This window comes from Opisthocomus hoazin, chromosome 5 (genome assembly GCF_030867145.1).
Source record: "Opisthocomus hoazin isolate bOpiHoa1 chromosome 5, bOpiHoa1.hap1, whole genome shotgun sequence".
NCBI lineage: Eukaryota > Metazoa > Chordata > Aves > Opisthocomiformes > Opisthocomidae > Opisthocomus > Opisthocomus hoazin.
Window position 1 is genome coordinate 44,845,254 of NC_134418.1, and position 15,739 is coordinate 44,860,992.

The 15,739-nt window shown below is 41.8% G+C and overlaps 1 protein-coding gene across 2 annotated transcripts in view; it reads left to right on the plus strand.

Moving 5' to 3' along the window:
* USP38 (ubiquitin specific peptidase 38) overlaps positions 1–15,523 on the plus strand; it is a 32,637-nt gene extending 17,114 nt beyond the window's left edge. For both annotated transcript variants that reach the window (XM_075421035.1, XM_075421036.1), the window contains one exon: positions 8,536–15,523. In XM_075421035.1, the coding sequence (XP_075277150.1) occupies positions 8,536–8,697 (162 nt within the window). In that variant the 3' untranslated portion in view covers positions 8,698–15,523. The remainder of the gene's footprint in view (positions 1–8,535) is intronic.
* The last annotated feature ends 216 nt before the right edge of the window (positions 15,524–15,739 follow it).

Sequence of the window (15,739 nt, forward strand, 5' to 3'; positions counted from 1 at the left end):
GGACTGCAGAGTCTACTAGTGCATGATCACTGCAGCCCAGGCTGCCTCCAATCTTGATGTCACCAATTAGCTTACTTGCATTGGTGACCAAGAGATCCAATACTGCATCCCCTCTGGTAGGGCTGTCTATTACCAGGCTTAAGAAGTTATTCTCAATGTGCTCCAGGAGTCTCCTGGATTGCCTACAGCTTGCCGTGCTGCTTTTCCAGCAGATGTTGGGGGGTTTGAAGTCCCCCAGTGGGATGAAAGCCTGTGAGCGCGGTGCATCCTGGAGCTGGAGTAAGAAGGCTTCATCAGTGGGCTCCTCTTGATTAGGTGGCCTGTAGTAGACACCAACCACAAGGTTCCCTGTGTCACCTGGGTCTCTAATTCTTACCCAGAAGCTTTCGGCTTCCTCGTGGCTATTTTTCAGAGACAGCTCTTCACAGAATGACAGAATCACAGAATAGTAGGGGTTGGAAGGGACCTCTGTGGGTCATCTAGTCCAACCCTCCTGCCGAAGCAGGGTCACCTACAGCAAGCTGCACAGGACCTTGTCCAGGCGGGTCTTGAATATCTCCAGAGAAGGAGACTCCACAACCTCCCTGGGCAGCCTGTTCCAGTGCTCCGTCACCCTCAGAGGGAAGAAGTTCTTCCTCATGTTCAGATGGAACTTCCTGTGCCTCAGTTTGTGCCCATTGCCCCTTGTCCTGTCACTGGGCACCACTGAAAAGAGCTTGGCCCCATCCTCCTGACACCCACCTTTGAGATATTTGTAAGCATTTATAAGGTCTGCTCTCAGCCTTCTCTTCAGGCTGAACAAGCCCAGCTCCCTCAGCCTCTCCTCGTAGGGGAGATGTTCCAGTCCCCTCACCATCCTTGTAGCCCTCCGCTGGACTCTCTCCAGTAGCTCCTCATCTTTCTTGAACTGGGGAGCCCAGAACTGGACACAGTACTCTAGATGAGGCCTCACTAGGGCAGTGTAGAGGGGAAGGAGAACCTCCCTCGACCTGCTGGCCACACTCTTCTTGATGCACCCCAGGATCCCATTGGCTTTCTTGGCAACCAGGGCACACTGCTGGCTCATGGTCAACCTGTCATCCACCAGCACACCCAGGTCCCTCTCCGCAGAGCTGCTCTGCAGCAGGTCCACCCCAAGCCTGTACTGGTGCATGAGGTTGTTCCTCCCCATGTGCAGGACCCTGCATTTGCCTTTGTTGAACCCCATCAGGTTCCTCTCTGCCCAGCTTTCCAGCCTATCCAGGTCACGCTGAATGGCAGCACAGCCTTCTGGTGTATCTACCACACCTCCCAGTTTGGTGTCATCAGCAAACTTGCTGAGGGTACATTCTAACTCTTCATCCAGGTCATTGATGAAGATGTTAAACAAGACTGGGCCCAGTACTGACCCCTGGGGGACACCACTTGTTACCAGCCTCCAACTAGACTCAGCGCCGCTGATGACAACCCTCTGAGTTCTGCCATTCAGCCAGTTCTCTATCCACTTCACCGACCACTCATCCAGCCCACACTTCCTCAGCTTCCCTAGGAGGATGTTATGGGAGACCATGTCAAAAGCCTTGCTGAAGTCAAGGTAGACAACATCCACAGCTCTCCCCTCATCTACCCAACCAGTCATGCTATCGTAGAAAGCTATCAGATTGGTCAGGCATGATTTCCCCTTGGTGAATCCATGCTGACTACTCCTGATAACCTTCTTTTCTTCCTCTTGCTTCATGATGACCTCCAGGATAAGCTGCTCCATCACCTTTCCTGGGATGGAGGTGAGGCTGACCGGCCTGTAGTTCCCTGGGTCCTCCTTCTTGCCCTTTTTGAAGATTGGAGTGACATTGGCCTTTCTCCAGTCCTCGGGCACCTCTCCTGTCCTCCAGGACCTCTCAAAGATGATGGAGAGTGGCTCAGCAATGACATCCGCCAGCTCCCTCAGCACTCGTGGGTGCATTCCATCGGGGCCCATGGATTTGTGGACATCCAGATCACTTAAGCGATCCCTCACACAGTCCTCCTCGACCAAGGGAAAGTCGTCCTCTCTGTAGGCTTCTTCTCTTACCTCCGTGGCCTGGGATTCCCGAGGGCCAGTCTTAGCACTGAAGACTGAAGCAAAGAAGGCATTCAGTAGCTCTGCCTTCTCCGCATCCTCCGTCACCAGGACACCCACCTCATTCAGCAGCGGCCCCACATTGTCCCTAGCCTTCCTTTTGCTGCTGATGTAGTTGAAGAAGCCCTTCTTGTTGTCCTTGACATCCCTTGCCAGCTTCAATTCCAGGTGAGTCTTGGCCTTCCTCGTCGCATCCCTGCATGCTCTCACCACGTTTCTGTACTCTTCCCAAGTGGCCTGCCCCTCTTTCCACATTCCATGGACCTTTCTCTTCTGCCTGATCTCTGCTAGAAGCTCCTTGTTTAACCATGCAGGTCTCCTTCCTCCTTTGCTTGATTTCTTTCTCAGGGGGATGCATTGCTCCTGTGCATGGAAGAAGTGTTGTTTAAAGAGCGACCAGCACTCATGGACCCCCCTGCCTTCGAGAGCCCTGGCCCACGGGATTCCTCCCAGTAGCTCCTTGAAGAGGGCAAAGTCAGCCTTCCTGAGGTCCAGGGTTTTGATCCTGCTTATCGCCTTGCTTCCTCCACGCAGGATCCTGAACTCGACCATTTCATGGTCACTGCAGCCGAGTCTACCTCCAACCTTCACATCCTCCACCAGTCCCTCCTTGTTTGTTAACACAAGGTCCAGCAGTGCGCCTTTCCTTGTTGGTTCCTCCACCACTTGCATCAGAAAGGTATCATCGATGCTCTGTAGGAACCTCCTGGATTGCGCCTGCCTAGCTGTATGGTCTTCCCAGCTGATGTCAGGGTGGTTGAAGTCCCCCATGAGAACCAGGGCCTGGGACTGTGAGGCTGCTTGCAGCTGCCTGTAGAAGGCCTCATCAACCTCCTCCTCCTGGTCAGGTGGCCTGTAGTACACACCCACCGTAATGTCACCCTTATGAGCCTGTCCCTTAATTCTAACCCACAAGCTCTCAGCTCGTTCCTCATTTGCCCCCAGGCCAAGCTCAATGCATTCTACTTGCTCCCTCACATATAGAGCAACTCCCCCACCTCTCCTTGTTGGTCTGTCTTTCCTAAAGAGTCTGTAGCCATCTATGACAGCATGCCAGTCATGCGAGTTGTCCCACCACGTTTCTGTGATGGCGACCAAGTCGTAGCCATCCTGCTGTATAATGGCTTCCAGCTCCTCCTGTTTATTGCCCATGCTACGTGCATTGGTGTAAACACACTTGAGCTGGGCTGTCAATCTCACCCCTGGCCTTGGCACTCCAAGCCTAGGCTCATCCCTAGTGAGCTGGGCAATATCCCCTTCCCCCTTCGAACCTAGTTTAAAGCCCTCACACTCTAGTCATTTCTTGATGTAGAGAGCAACCCCTCCACCCCTCCTTCCTCACCTGTCCCTTCTGAACAGCCTGTAGCCATCGATAGCCACACTTAGTCACGGGATTGATCCCACAAAGTTTCAGGAATGTCAGCTAAGTTGTAGCTTTCTAGCAGCATGGTGGCTTCCAGCTCCTGTTTGTTGCCCATGCTTTGTGCACTGGTGTAGAGGCACTTCATCTGGGCTGTTGGCCATGTTGCCTTCTTAGAGGAACATCCCTTAGTTCTTTTGAGGTATTTCACTGATGTTTCCCTCTTGGCTCCTCTCTGTAAGACTTCAAGCGTACCCAGCATGTCTCAGAGCAACAGGCTGAGTGCCCTTGCTAGCACTCAGTCCCTCTAACCTTGGTGTGTCATCCCTCAGCTTGTCACGGGCAAGCCTGATGCTATCCCCCTCCCCCTTCAAGTCCGGTGTAAAGCTCTGTCAGTCAGCCCTGCTAAGCTTGTGAGCAAAGACCCTCTTCCTGCTTTGAGAAAGGTGAATCCCGTTTGACACCAGCAGGCCTGGTGCTGTGTAGGCCATCCCATTAACAAAACCCCCAAAACTCTGGCAGTGACACCAGCCACAGAACCACATGTTAGTAGACTGGGACCGTCTGTTTGTTCTGATGTCGCTGCCAGCAAATGGAAGGAGAGAGAAAAAAGTAACCTGTGCTCCAGATTCCCTTACTGACTGTCCTGAGGCCCTGAAGTCTCTTTTGATTGCCCTTGGGCTGTGCATTGCAGCTTGATTGCCACCCGCGTGGAAGAGTGGTAATGGGTAATAGTCTGAAGGCCATACCAGGCTAGGAAGTTTCCTAGTGGTGTCCTTAACCCAGGCCCCAGGGAGGCAGCAGGCTTCCCTAAGAGCCAGGTCTGTCCGGCATATTGGACCCTCTGCTCTCCTCAGAAGAGAGTTGCCTACAACTAAAACTTGTCTTTTCTTCCTCGTGGAGGTGGTCGTGATATGGTGAGATAGGCTGTTCTGACCTTGGCAACATCTCTGGTGTAGATGGGTCGTCGTCCCTTGACTGGCCTTCCACATCCAGAGCCTCATGCCTGTTGCACAGAGGCACCTGGGAAGGCGAGGTGGGCAAGGAGGGAGTTTGCCTGCCACCCTGAGCATGGACTTGCCTCCACAATAATGTCATGTTTTCAGTCAGAATTGCTGTGACTTCTGTTGATGCGTGAGTGCTTTAATTGTGGAATGTCAGACTTGAAGCCAGGTTACTTTTTATTTTAGGTATATAATTACAGCAGCAGCTAGGTAATTGAGTAATGGAAAAAAATCCATTTTAAGAACATAGCCTGAAGAAAAGTAGTACAGCTACCGCAGTCATATTGTAACTCTTTTTATATAAAGCCAAACATCTAAAGGAGGAACAGCATCATCCACATAGAATAATAATCCTAGTAACTGTTCTTATTTGCGTATTTTCCTGTTGAACCCAATGCTTGCAGTCACGTATTTCAGTGTTATCAACAGGATGGGTGATTACCTGAGTGTACCTAGCAGGCTTTTTTCAAATCTGAATAGATGATTTAGCCATATGGAACAAGCAACATTATCAGGATATTAAGAAAATAATTTGTTAAATAATGCAGTTATTCTTAAATATGTTTTTCTGAATTAACGTTTTAAAGACTGTTTTGATGCAATTTCTGGAATATGCTAGGAAGTTAGTTACTTTAAGTGTTTTGAATACTGCTGTATGCCTAGAACCAGTGAAAAATCAATGTGACTTTATAAAAGTTAAAGTTACTTGGTGCGTATACACAAAAATTGCGTTTTGATAATCTTCCCAACTAAAGCTTGCTCTACAGAATATGTAGCTGAAGTTATATAAAGCATGGTTATTTTCTTTTATAGCTTACAAGTGAAAGCCAAGTTAGTAGTTTCTTGAAAACCTTTCCTTTACAATTAAAAAAAAAAAAAGAAAAAGAAAAAATAAATATAGTGTCAAAATAAAAAATACAAGTGTATAGTTTTTGTTGGGTTTCAGTTGTTTTGGTTTTTTGTAAATTTATGATCTTTTACTCACCTTTCAGTTTTGGATTCTTCAATATTGACTTTCTTTGTAGTGCTCTACTAATCTGAGTTGTTGAGATCCTGTCCCTTTTTCAATTTAAATGAGGCTAATTAGAAATGCACAGTTACTGTTTTTCTCATATTAATACTAATATTGTGATTCACTGAATTAGGTTATTGTATTTTTGAGAAGTCTTGTTTCACCGTTGGTCAGAGTTCTAAACTACCATTTTCCTGTTAAGCTGAGAATATACTTTTCTGTCCTGACAAAGCCTTTACTTTTTAGAAGGGAATTTCAAAAAAATCTCTAGCTTACTGCTTTTGTTTTACTATTGCATACCAGTTTACCACATGGTGAACTAAAATGTTTTCATTTTAAAGAACAAAGCCTGCAATATGGGTAGCTCCCACTCCAGTTAAAACAAATTGAAAATCCCATTTTGGGAACAAGTGGAAAGCAGGGGGGTATGCTCTGCGTTCTGTTCAGTCCAAAGAACTGGAGTGACTATCAGATTTTGCTTAACTGATTTGGTGTTTGCCGGGATAAATATAATCAGAATGAAAACATCCAATGGTTCTTTTAGAATCAAGGCTATTTCTTAAAAAAATGCTAGTGCTGTATGCTATACTAGAACAATTTAGTGTAGGTTAATATTAATGAAGTCAATGTATGCCTTGAGAGAAAAAAAAGACGTGCTCATTTAGCACAAACTACTGAGCAGGAGTAAGGCAGGGCAGATCTTAAACTGGTAAATAATTTCACTTTTAGCGTTCAAGACACAAACAGTGTGTGGTTTTTAATACTGATACTCTGTCAAGAAAATTTAATATTTGATAATTTGATCACTGCTCCTTATTTCCCTTTTGTGTGTGTGCATATATAGAGAGAGATCTTCCATGTGTTATAGAAAAGATTTTGTACACGGTAGCAATGAAGCTGATCACAAGTGAGGTTCATCCTATTCTCAGTGCATTATGGCTGCTTCTGAACAGTATTTCTAAGCGGTTGACAAAAGCTGTGCTTGCAGTTCGTTTGCACTCTGTACCGAATGTGGTGCACGTCTCCAGAGCAGAGAGAGTCATCCCTTGCACATCAGTCATGTGTGAGGTGCTGTGTTGTTGCTGTTCGTAGCAGTGCTTCTCCTCGTCTTGGCCCCTCTCTCTAAGGAACCCTAGTGACCATAGAACAATCATGCTGTTGACAGTATTGTGAAAGGTATGTGATATGAAGCATACGTGAAGTAATCTAGCTGCATAGCTATGCCAAAACCTCATGTTATCCAGTAAGTGCAGCAAGGCGAATTAAGATAAACTGTGTTTTTAGCTAATTCTTAGCTGTAAGGCTTTAGTGTTCTTGTCGTCTACAATTTTCAGATTTTATTTAATGTAGCATAATTCAAAAACCTCTTATTGATGCTTGTGGGTTTTTGTAGTACAGTTTGTTAGGTAAAACTCAGCTGCTGGGGTTTAAGAGGTATAAAGTTGCTAGAAAACGATTCTTTGGAGGGATGAAAGTGGAGGAGGGAGTAAGGAAAACGCCGTTTTTGGTTTGATACTGTGCTGCATGGAAAGAAACTTTTTTCTCAAATATTTTACCAAAAAGAAAGAAAAACCAGCCCAGGTATAGCATAACATCTCCCACTGCTTGGTTTTGAGAAGTTCTGTTCTCAGTTAAATAATTTTGCAGTGTAGTTTTTCAGCTAAACAGGCTGTTTATATAAGGCCTGCTATTTTAATCAAAATTTTCTGTTGATTTCTGGTACTAGAAGCGACTTCTTCTTATTCCCTTGTTATTCCTAGTAAATTTACTTTGTTTTTGATGCGTGTTAGCAGATACATAAGAATCCATATAATACTGGAGATAGCATAATACTGTCTTTCAGGTATACGGCCAGCATATCTGTGTAGACAATATCTTCCAAATATATTTTACATAATTTTGGAAATGAGTCCATATTTCAGTCCTTAGTAGTGTAAAATAGTTTCAGATTTATGCTATGTCTTTCTAAGAGGGCAGAGTAATTTAAACCCCAGGTACTATTTTTAGCACCTGTGGAATTACACGGACAAGAGTAAGTTTAGTGCTTTCTTAGTAGTATAATACAAACAGTCTTCCAATTCTTGGCTCTGTTCCTTGCTTTCACCAGGAGGTGGAGGAGAAAAGGAACAATTCAAGGTGACCCATGTAATTACTAAAAGCCTGTTAAAACTTCCTCCCGTTGCCTTTGGGGAGGTATGTAGTGACGAAGTGTCATGTGAAGGAGGCTGTAGGTATGAGCCTTGAACTTAGCACCTGAGTACTTTCATTTTGCTTCCTAAAGAAATAAAGCTTGTACAGGTCTGCTGTCTTTTTCTTGTCAGTCTTCCAGAGCCTAACACCTGCCGTCCCCCCCCTCAATTTTTGAAGCTCTTGACCAATCTGAGAATGGGATACGGAAGACAATAAATTGCTGCAAGGTTTATGAAACTAGTTGGCCAGAAATAAAATAGTGTATGATATCCCTAATGAGGGAAGGGCCAGTGCTCATCCCCTTCTTAGATGTGGAAGAAGCTATGGGGGCATTCTGCTGAAAAAACAGCTAGCAGGAGGCTGTGCTTTCTTGTTCCTGCTACTTTTTCCAGCAACTGACTCTGATTTTATGGAGTGCTTGAGAGTTCCTGAGACTTACTAATGTTGAAACAGAGTTAGCATAGCAATAACGCTTGAAAGTTAAGAAGGTGCACTGAGTGGAAGCTAAATAGCTTGTCCATCTTTTCGCCTGTTGTCCAAGTACGTTGCTACAGTATGCAGTTGATTGAGTGGAATAAAATAAGTGTCATTTAAATAATTAACATTGATTTAATGGTCTTACCTTTCTATTTAGCAACCAAGATCAAGGGCATCTTAAAATTGCTAGGATGAAAGCTCATGTGAAATATATATCAAAAACTAAAGTTTTGTTACCTTTTGATCAGCGGTTTAATTCTTATGTTGCTGTAAAATATGATTTTAACATAATTTACGAGAAATTAAGCTGCTTCAAGGACTTGAGGTTGTGGGAGGGATTTGGAGTTTTTTGTTTGTTTGTTTGTTTTTAATTGTTTTTATTGTTTCATTTCAGGAGCAAGAGCTTAGTGCTCGAACACAAGCACTTCAAGCTGCCTCAGCCTCTTGCTCTTTCCGGCCCAATGGATTCGATGACAATGACCCCCCGGGAAGTTGTGGACCCACAGGTGGAGGAGGAGGGGGTGGGTTCAGTACTGTTGGTAGATTAGTCTTCTGACTGTGAAGACAACCTGGAATACACTGGTTCCAAAGCAGCCCAGTACTGCTGAGGACAACTAAAATATTGAACTTTGCCAGCTGTTGTACCAAGCAACTTGATCCTTGTTCAAGAGCAAATGTTGGGGCTTTTTTGGTTATGTTTTATTTGAAATAAATAAGTGCATAATGGAAAAAAAAAACTACCTCTTAAAAATTCAGTTGCTTTTATAGTAAGATATGATTGCCCAAAAGACAGAAAATGGAGATTTTTAAGTAGTTGCTAATGACACTGCATTAAACTGAACAAACGCGCTTACATCAGTTTCTATTGTCCTCATCCACTGAATGAAGAAAGTTCATTTTTTACTCTGATGGTATTATTTTATGTGGAAATTTTTTCAGGTGGGCTAAACTGCATACATAGTCTTTCACCCCCATCTGATTTTCAAATCCGGTACCTTTATGGATTTCCGGAGATGATGCAATTTATAATGAAGGCAATAACTGAAGTGTGACATGCTACAGTACTTTCCAGATTAAAAATTATTGACTATATTTCCAGTGTAAATGTAAAGAAGAAAAAATAATTTATAAATATTTGCTAAGTTGTTTTCCAAAAAAGTGCATGTTTGGTAGGAACAATGTTTTTAAATAGAATTTGTTAACTTTGTAGCATTTCTAATTGTTTTGAGGTTTTTCAAATTATTTCAGGGAATATGTCTGCTGTGTATTGGAAAGAAGGAGATTCTGTATGTGCCTTGCAGTACTATAACTTAAACTTTCTGAGGCTGCAGAAAAGAGGAAAAATGTGTTAGACTAATTTTTTTTTGGTGTTAGAAATCAATACAATTTATAGAAAGCTATTAGGGTTTCAGAAGTAAAAATCTGTTAGTTTGAAATGCAGTAAGTTTGTTGTCTGTTATTTTTTGATTAAAAAATTACATACCTAGTGATCTATTAACTTTTGTGGCCTGCATTGCTAAGAAAAAGCTGGTCATAAATACTGAGCTATGTTTGTGAAATCACAGAGAGGCTACCTGTATTGATTCTTGCTGAGCATCTATGCTTCTAAGAGTTCCTTGAAATTTTGCCTTCTGATTTTGCTTGCAGTGAGAAATTTCTGGCAAGTTCAAGTTTTAAGTGTCTGCAGAAGACCAAAATGATGCTCTCTATGGAGTAGTGTTTGCTTGCTAGTTAGGCCAGCAGAGGTTGAGGATCCACTCTTCTAGTCTTGGCAGAAATAGCAACTTTTGTTTTGATGTGCAATGAGGATAACAAGTAAAGGAGTTACACTGTTGAATCTAGTGGTTAATTCTTAACTTGAATAATCTTATAGTGAAGTGTAAATTTATTGAAAGTATTTTTACAAAATTATGCGCTGTTTTACTGTGGTTTTATATTCTATTAGGTGACAAAGTGCATTGTTAAAAAGCATGCAAACCTGGCAGGTGTTAGCTTAACTGTACAAAATAAATTTCTTAAACGCCTTTAAAAAGCATAAAATAAGTTGAGAAGATTTAACCTGGTTTATGTAATATCAAATAGATGGAGTTTAGTCTGAAAGGTAACTTAGCTTGTAAGCTATTTTTATATTATCACTAAAACTATGCTATTTGCTCTGCTATAGGTTCATATGTTACTGCTCAAGAAAGCTAGAGCAGCTAACTTCCATTTTTAAATAGTTTCCAAGCTTCGTTTTGACCTATGCCTTCATTGCTATCTCAGTTGTAGATCTCTGAACCAGGGGTTCAGATGTGGAAATGTGGAACATTACAAGACTAATGTGAGGAACATCCTCATTTTTTTTGTGCTTGGACAAGGTTTTCTTGAAAGTTCACTTCACCTTGAAATTATGTAACTTTCAGTCTAAGAGGTTTTTCTTACTTCCTTTTAGGCTTCTCTGCCAACTAGCTTTGGTTTTAAAATGTTTTCTGTGACAGATTAATTTGGCTTTTCTCTCCCAAATTATGAGGACACACTAAAAAGCTGTCTACTGTTTGCATTATAATGGGAGTATTTTGTCTCTCTGAATCAATTTACTGTTCATTTTAAAACACTAGTAAGTAGAAGCATGGGCAAGTGTTTTTACTCTATATGAAATCATAATTTTGTAAAGGTGAGTTTTGTTTTTATGTTCTCACAGTAAAAATACAAATTATGTAGCCTACCTAAAAATAATGTGCAGTATGACTTTTTTATGCCTATTGTACTATATTTATTTCATGAGCTCTTAGAAGGCTTTCTATACCCTTGTTTGCCTATTCTGAATTAGGTGTTAAATATGGAAATTTCATACAAGATTAATGCCAATAGGGTTGGATCTCCTTAGTTATAAAATGATGGTATGTCTAAAACTGAAAATAACTTCTTTATCTCCCGTTGTTGACTTCTGTTGCAGTTACTTTGGGTTTTACAAATAGGTTTTAAAGTTCAGAATACCTAGTTGCAAGTCTGCTTGCTGACCTGAGAACCGTCGTGGGCCGATTCATACCCAAAGTGGAAGGTTTCAGTAAAACTAGTGAAAATTAAGTATTTCACACTTGAAAATGTACACCTTTTATCATTGTTTACAGTAATGATGTTGCATGCTTGTATCTTCTGGACATAGTATGAGAGAACAATGTACATATGGTACTTCAATTTCTGTTGCCTGTGAATGAATGGTGGATGGTTTTTTTGTTGGCCTTCCTGGCTCCATTCTTAATTTGTTTTCCATCCAAGCTGAATCAGTAGAAAGATAAAAAATACATAATACTGTTTCTGAAGCTTAAGTTTTTCTGTTGTTTCCTTTCACAAAGGATACACTATTGTACCAAACTCAAGGATGGTGTGTCTTTTAAAATCATATTTCCTTTTAACAAGACAGATTATGTTTTGGTCGTTTAGTGATCAGTGGAGTTGTATTAACTTTCTTCTGTACAGCTCATTTTGTACAGTTTTTTCATCTGGAGCATTACAGTGCATTGCTATGATGCCTGTTTATCCAGGATGAGGAGATAAAAGGATTTTTTGGATAACTAAATAGATCACAACATCTGACTAGCTCGTCTTCCTTTGTTTTCCCCCCTTGTTCCCTACTCTGGAAAGTTAAATATTTTATCTTCTGCATGCTCTGAAACTTCAACTGCATGGGTAAGCCTTTTTTGGTTTTTTTTTTTTTTTAATCTGTAGCAGTAAGGTTGTTTATGGAGTCAGAATACCACTTTGGTTTTTTGTACAAATGACAGGCCAAGGGCAGAAGCACTGCAAGCTAAAGGAGTGTTAGAACAAAAGTAAGTGGGTATAAACATCCTTTAAGTAAGATTTAGATTAGAAACAAAGTTCCTAATTACTAGAACTATTTCTGGAACAGCCTTCCAGGCAGAGACCTGCTTTGAAGGAAGAGCCAAGTATATCTATGAAAGAAATTAAATGCAAAGTGGTGTCTGAATAGTAGGCAACTAGACTTGATAAACCAGGGTCTCTTCTACTCCCTTCCTAGAGCTTCACTCTTCTGTTGAGCTTCCCATCTTGACACATTGCCAGTTTTGTTTTTAAGGCTCAGAGATTAAAGTGTGAATGAAGGGAATACTAAACTATGACTTAACAACAACAGCAAAGGTTGACTGCTCAGTTTTGGCTGGTGTTGGTCTCTGATTTAGTGAGTGAGGTGTACAAGTGGGTAAGTGATAGAAAGTGGAAGCTGGGAAGATTTGTGATCTAGAGGAACGGGCTTAATTTCTAGCATGAGGGCGATTCCCTGGTTAACAATCTACTATGGGCTGTAATGGGTTGTAGTACTTGATATCCTCAGTAGGCTGTTACCAAATGTAAATTATTGGACTTTTTCAATGGGTGAGTGAATGATCTATATCTAAACGAGATCGGAATAGACGATCTTAAAAACTTGCATGTTCCCTACAGCCAGTCATCATAGGTCTACCTTAATCTGAATTCATAGGTATGAGTAATGTCTTAAATGACATAGGTGTCCGGTGAAATGTAACAGTTGAGAACCAAAGATTGTGTGATGCTGTTTGGCTTGTGTGCAACACGACATTCTGTGTGAACTTAAGAACTTGTGAGTGTCCCAGTTTCAGCAAGTGGGTTAAAGAGGCTTGGCTTCTGAGTTGAGCTCTGGCTGTGATCAGCACGCTGGTGGTGATGTGTAGTGTAGCACTGGCTTGCCATGCATGATTTTTATTTTTTTAAATGCACATACATCCCCCCATTCACTGTGAGTTGTGCTTTTGTGTGAAGGAAACTATCCAGATCAAAGGGAAAACAGAACTAGCCGGAGTGAAGTGGAGATGAACATTTTAAAATACAATATGCTGCTTATTTAACACAGAAGTTTTTTTCCCTCTGTGTCTGCTGGATTCTAGTAAGGTCTGTGGATTCAGGATACACATTTCATGTTGCTTTTTTTCCCAGAGCGGGTAATATTTTTAGGAATCAGTTGTAGAAGTGCTGGAACAGGCAAGTCAAAATGCACAACCTGCCACTGCCGCCTTGGTAAACAGCACGTGTACCACATGCCCTGAAATGCTGGCATGCTTACTTGCCAACTGGCTTCCCCAGACACTAACTGGGAAGAGCAGCTGCCACCTGTGAACTGTGCCTTGCTGGGTGGCCATTTGGGACCGTCACCATTATCTGCATCTGTGGGTGGCCAGAGGCAGCCACCCCAGGGTGCTCCCTCAGCATGTGTCTCTGCAGCAGGGGCTGTGAGAGGAGCCTGAGGTGTGACAGTTCGGGTGCCAGCTCAAGTGGGGCACAGTCCCCAACCCCCTGAGCAGCACCTCTGCACCTGGAGCGAGTAGCTCTGGGACCCCTTGCAGCGCTGACAGAGACCAGCACCTGCGGCGAGCAGCACGCAGGGGGTGTGTCAGCACAGCACGTGGAGTCAGTGTGCGGGAAGGAGGGGCAGAGGGCTGGTGAAGGAGGAAATAGTGGTGCAAGACTAAAATGAGACTACTGAACTGCAAAGATGAAAGGATGGCTCTAATCTGATTCAGAAATTGCACATTTTAATGAGAATTTCACATGTCTGCTACAAAGTTGTGACTTCAGTGTAATTCCACCAAAGGATACTCTGTCAACAATGCTTTGTTATCCAAGCTTAAGCCTTCTGAAATTCCCATTATATCAGCATGCTTGAGGGGGGGGAAAAATTCTCAGTAGGCATATTCAAAATATGCTGCTGAGGTGAATATTTCAGACTGACATTAAAAAAGTAATTCAGCAACAGAATATGCGATTGGGTTAGCAGCTGTAGTCTCATACAGCATCTTTGAGGCCAGTGGTCTCCAAACTTTTCTGATTGCACGTTCCTATCAGTAAAAACTTTGTGTGCACCCAATATCTGTATATTTATATATTATATATGTATTACTGTCCAAATATATTATGTACTTACACAAGAGTAGAAATTTAAAAACTATGAGGTAAAAATGAAATAAACACTATTATTATATTACTTACAATTTATTAATGTATTATTAATGGTACAAAAAATACTTTCTTCTTGCATTCAAAAGGATTGTCTTGCACACTCCTTGGGGTGCATGCACCTCACTTTGGAGACCACTTCTGTGGGTTATAGTCTTGAAAAGAGTTTTAACTTCATGGGAACAGGTATCAAAATTGACCTGTTGATAATAATATAGACTATTGTTGTTACTTTATGCTGTATGACCTTGTTTTGGATCTGTGTTTATTTTGAGTTGTTACAAAATTTGATGCAAGGGCTGTGAACTGTTTCGCAATTTGTTTTCCTACAGTGTGTGTTAAATGACAAAAAAAAGACATGCTAGCCTTCAATGGTTTGCAGAGATGCAAAGCCATTCCAGTTCTGAGGGGAGGGCATATCCCTTGCCAAACACAGAATGTGTTAGTACTTGGTTTTAAAGGTTAGTACCATTTTTCAACTGACTTGCCCTTTCTCAAGTGTTCTCTAAAGAATTACAGTATTTAGTACTCAGCTTCTTAAAAGAAAATTATTTAATTTTCGTGCTGTATCTTTCATGGTGTTTGTTTTGCTGAACTGCAGTTGAAATAACTTTTGTGGTATGCCATTTCTTAAATCTTGTTGTTGTAAACTGGCATAAATGTTTAATAGTATTTCATATCAGTTTTTTAAAATGTTTGGGACAAATGAGTGTTTTACCATACACATGTTGGGCTGCATAAAGAAGTCAAAATATATATTTCTGAATGCCTCAGAAGGTGTCTGAAAGTACCTAAGTGTTTATGTGTCTGACTTGAGTTGAAAGATAAATGTTTTAGTAAAATACAACAGTGGTGGGGTTTATTGGGGAAATGTAAATTATATCTGTAAATCTCAGCGTGAAGGATCTCCCAGGAAAACATGGAAAGTAAGTCAGAGCAGAGAACTCCTAAGGGGCCAAGTAGATCTGGTGAACTAATTGTATGCAGTAGCTGAATGTCATGTGCATTTCAGTTGCTGTGATATCACAATGTTTCACTTCAGTTGTCTTCTCAATTGATGTTAGTTAAATCTTCAGAGGAGATGAAATTACCTTCAACTTATTGAATTAATAAAGAACATCATCACTGGTTAAAATGCAGGAGTTCTCAAGGCAGATGGAAGTTGTGGCACAGAAACTTTCAGGCCTCCTGTAAATAAAGACAAGGTTCTTGAAGGCTGTTTTCATTCAACTGTTGTGTACTTCTCCTCAAGGTTCCTCAGACTACAAGTTGAAAGAAGGTTTGGGGATTTAGTTATTTTTCTTGACTACCAGAATACCTAGGAAACTCAAACAATTAACAGTCTAGTTAATAATTTGTGAGTTACTCCTGGGTTGTGAATTGAGTGAGAGGGAGGGGAAAGGTTTGAGTTGCCTGTAGAATGTGTGGTTTGAAGTTGAGTCTCCTCTAGTTGGCTGTCCATACTTCCTTCTGGCAGTAGAAACAGCTGCCTGCATGTGGTCTCAGGATTAAGCTTGGTACTGCCTGGGAGGATAAAATCGTGGGAACCTCCCCTTCATCCAAGACCTGTTCAGGCTAATTGAAGAATTATTCTTGACCCGAGGTCTTTCAGTTTCGCTTTAAGTAACATG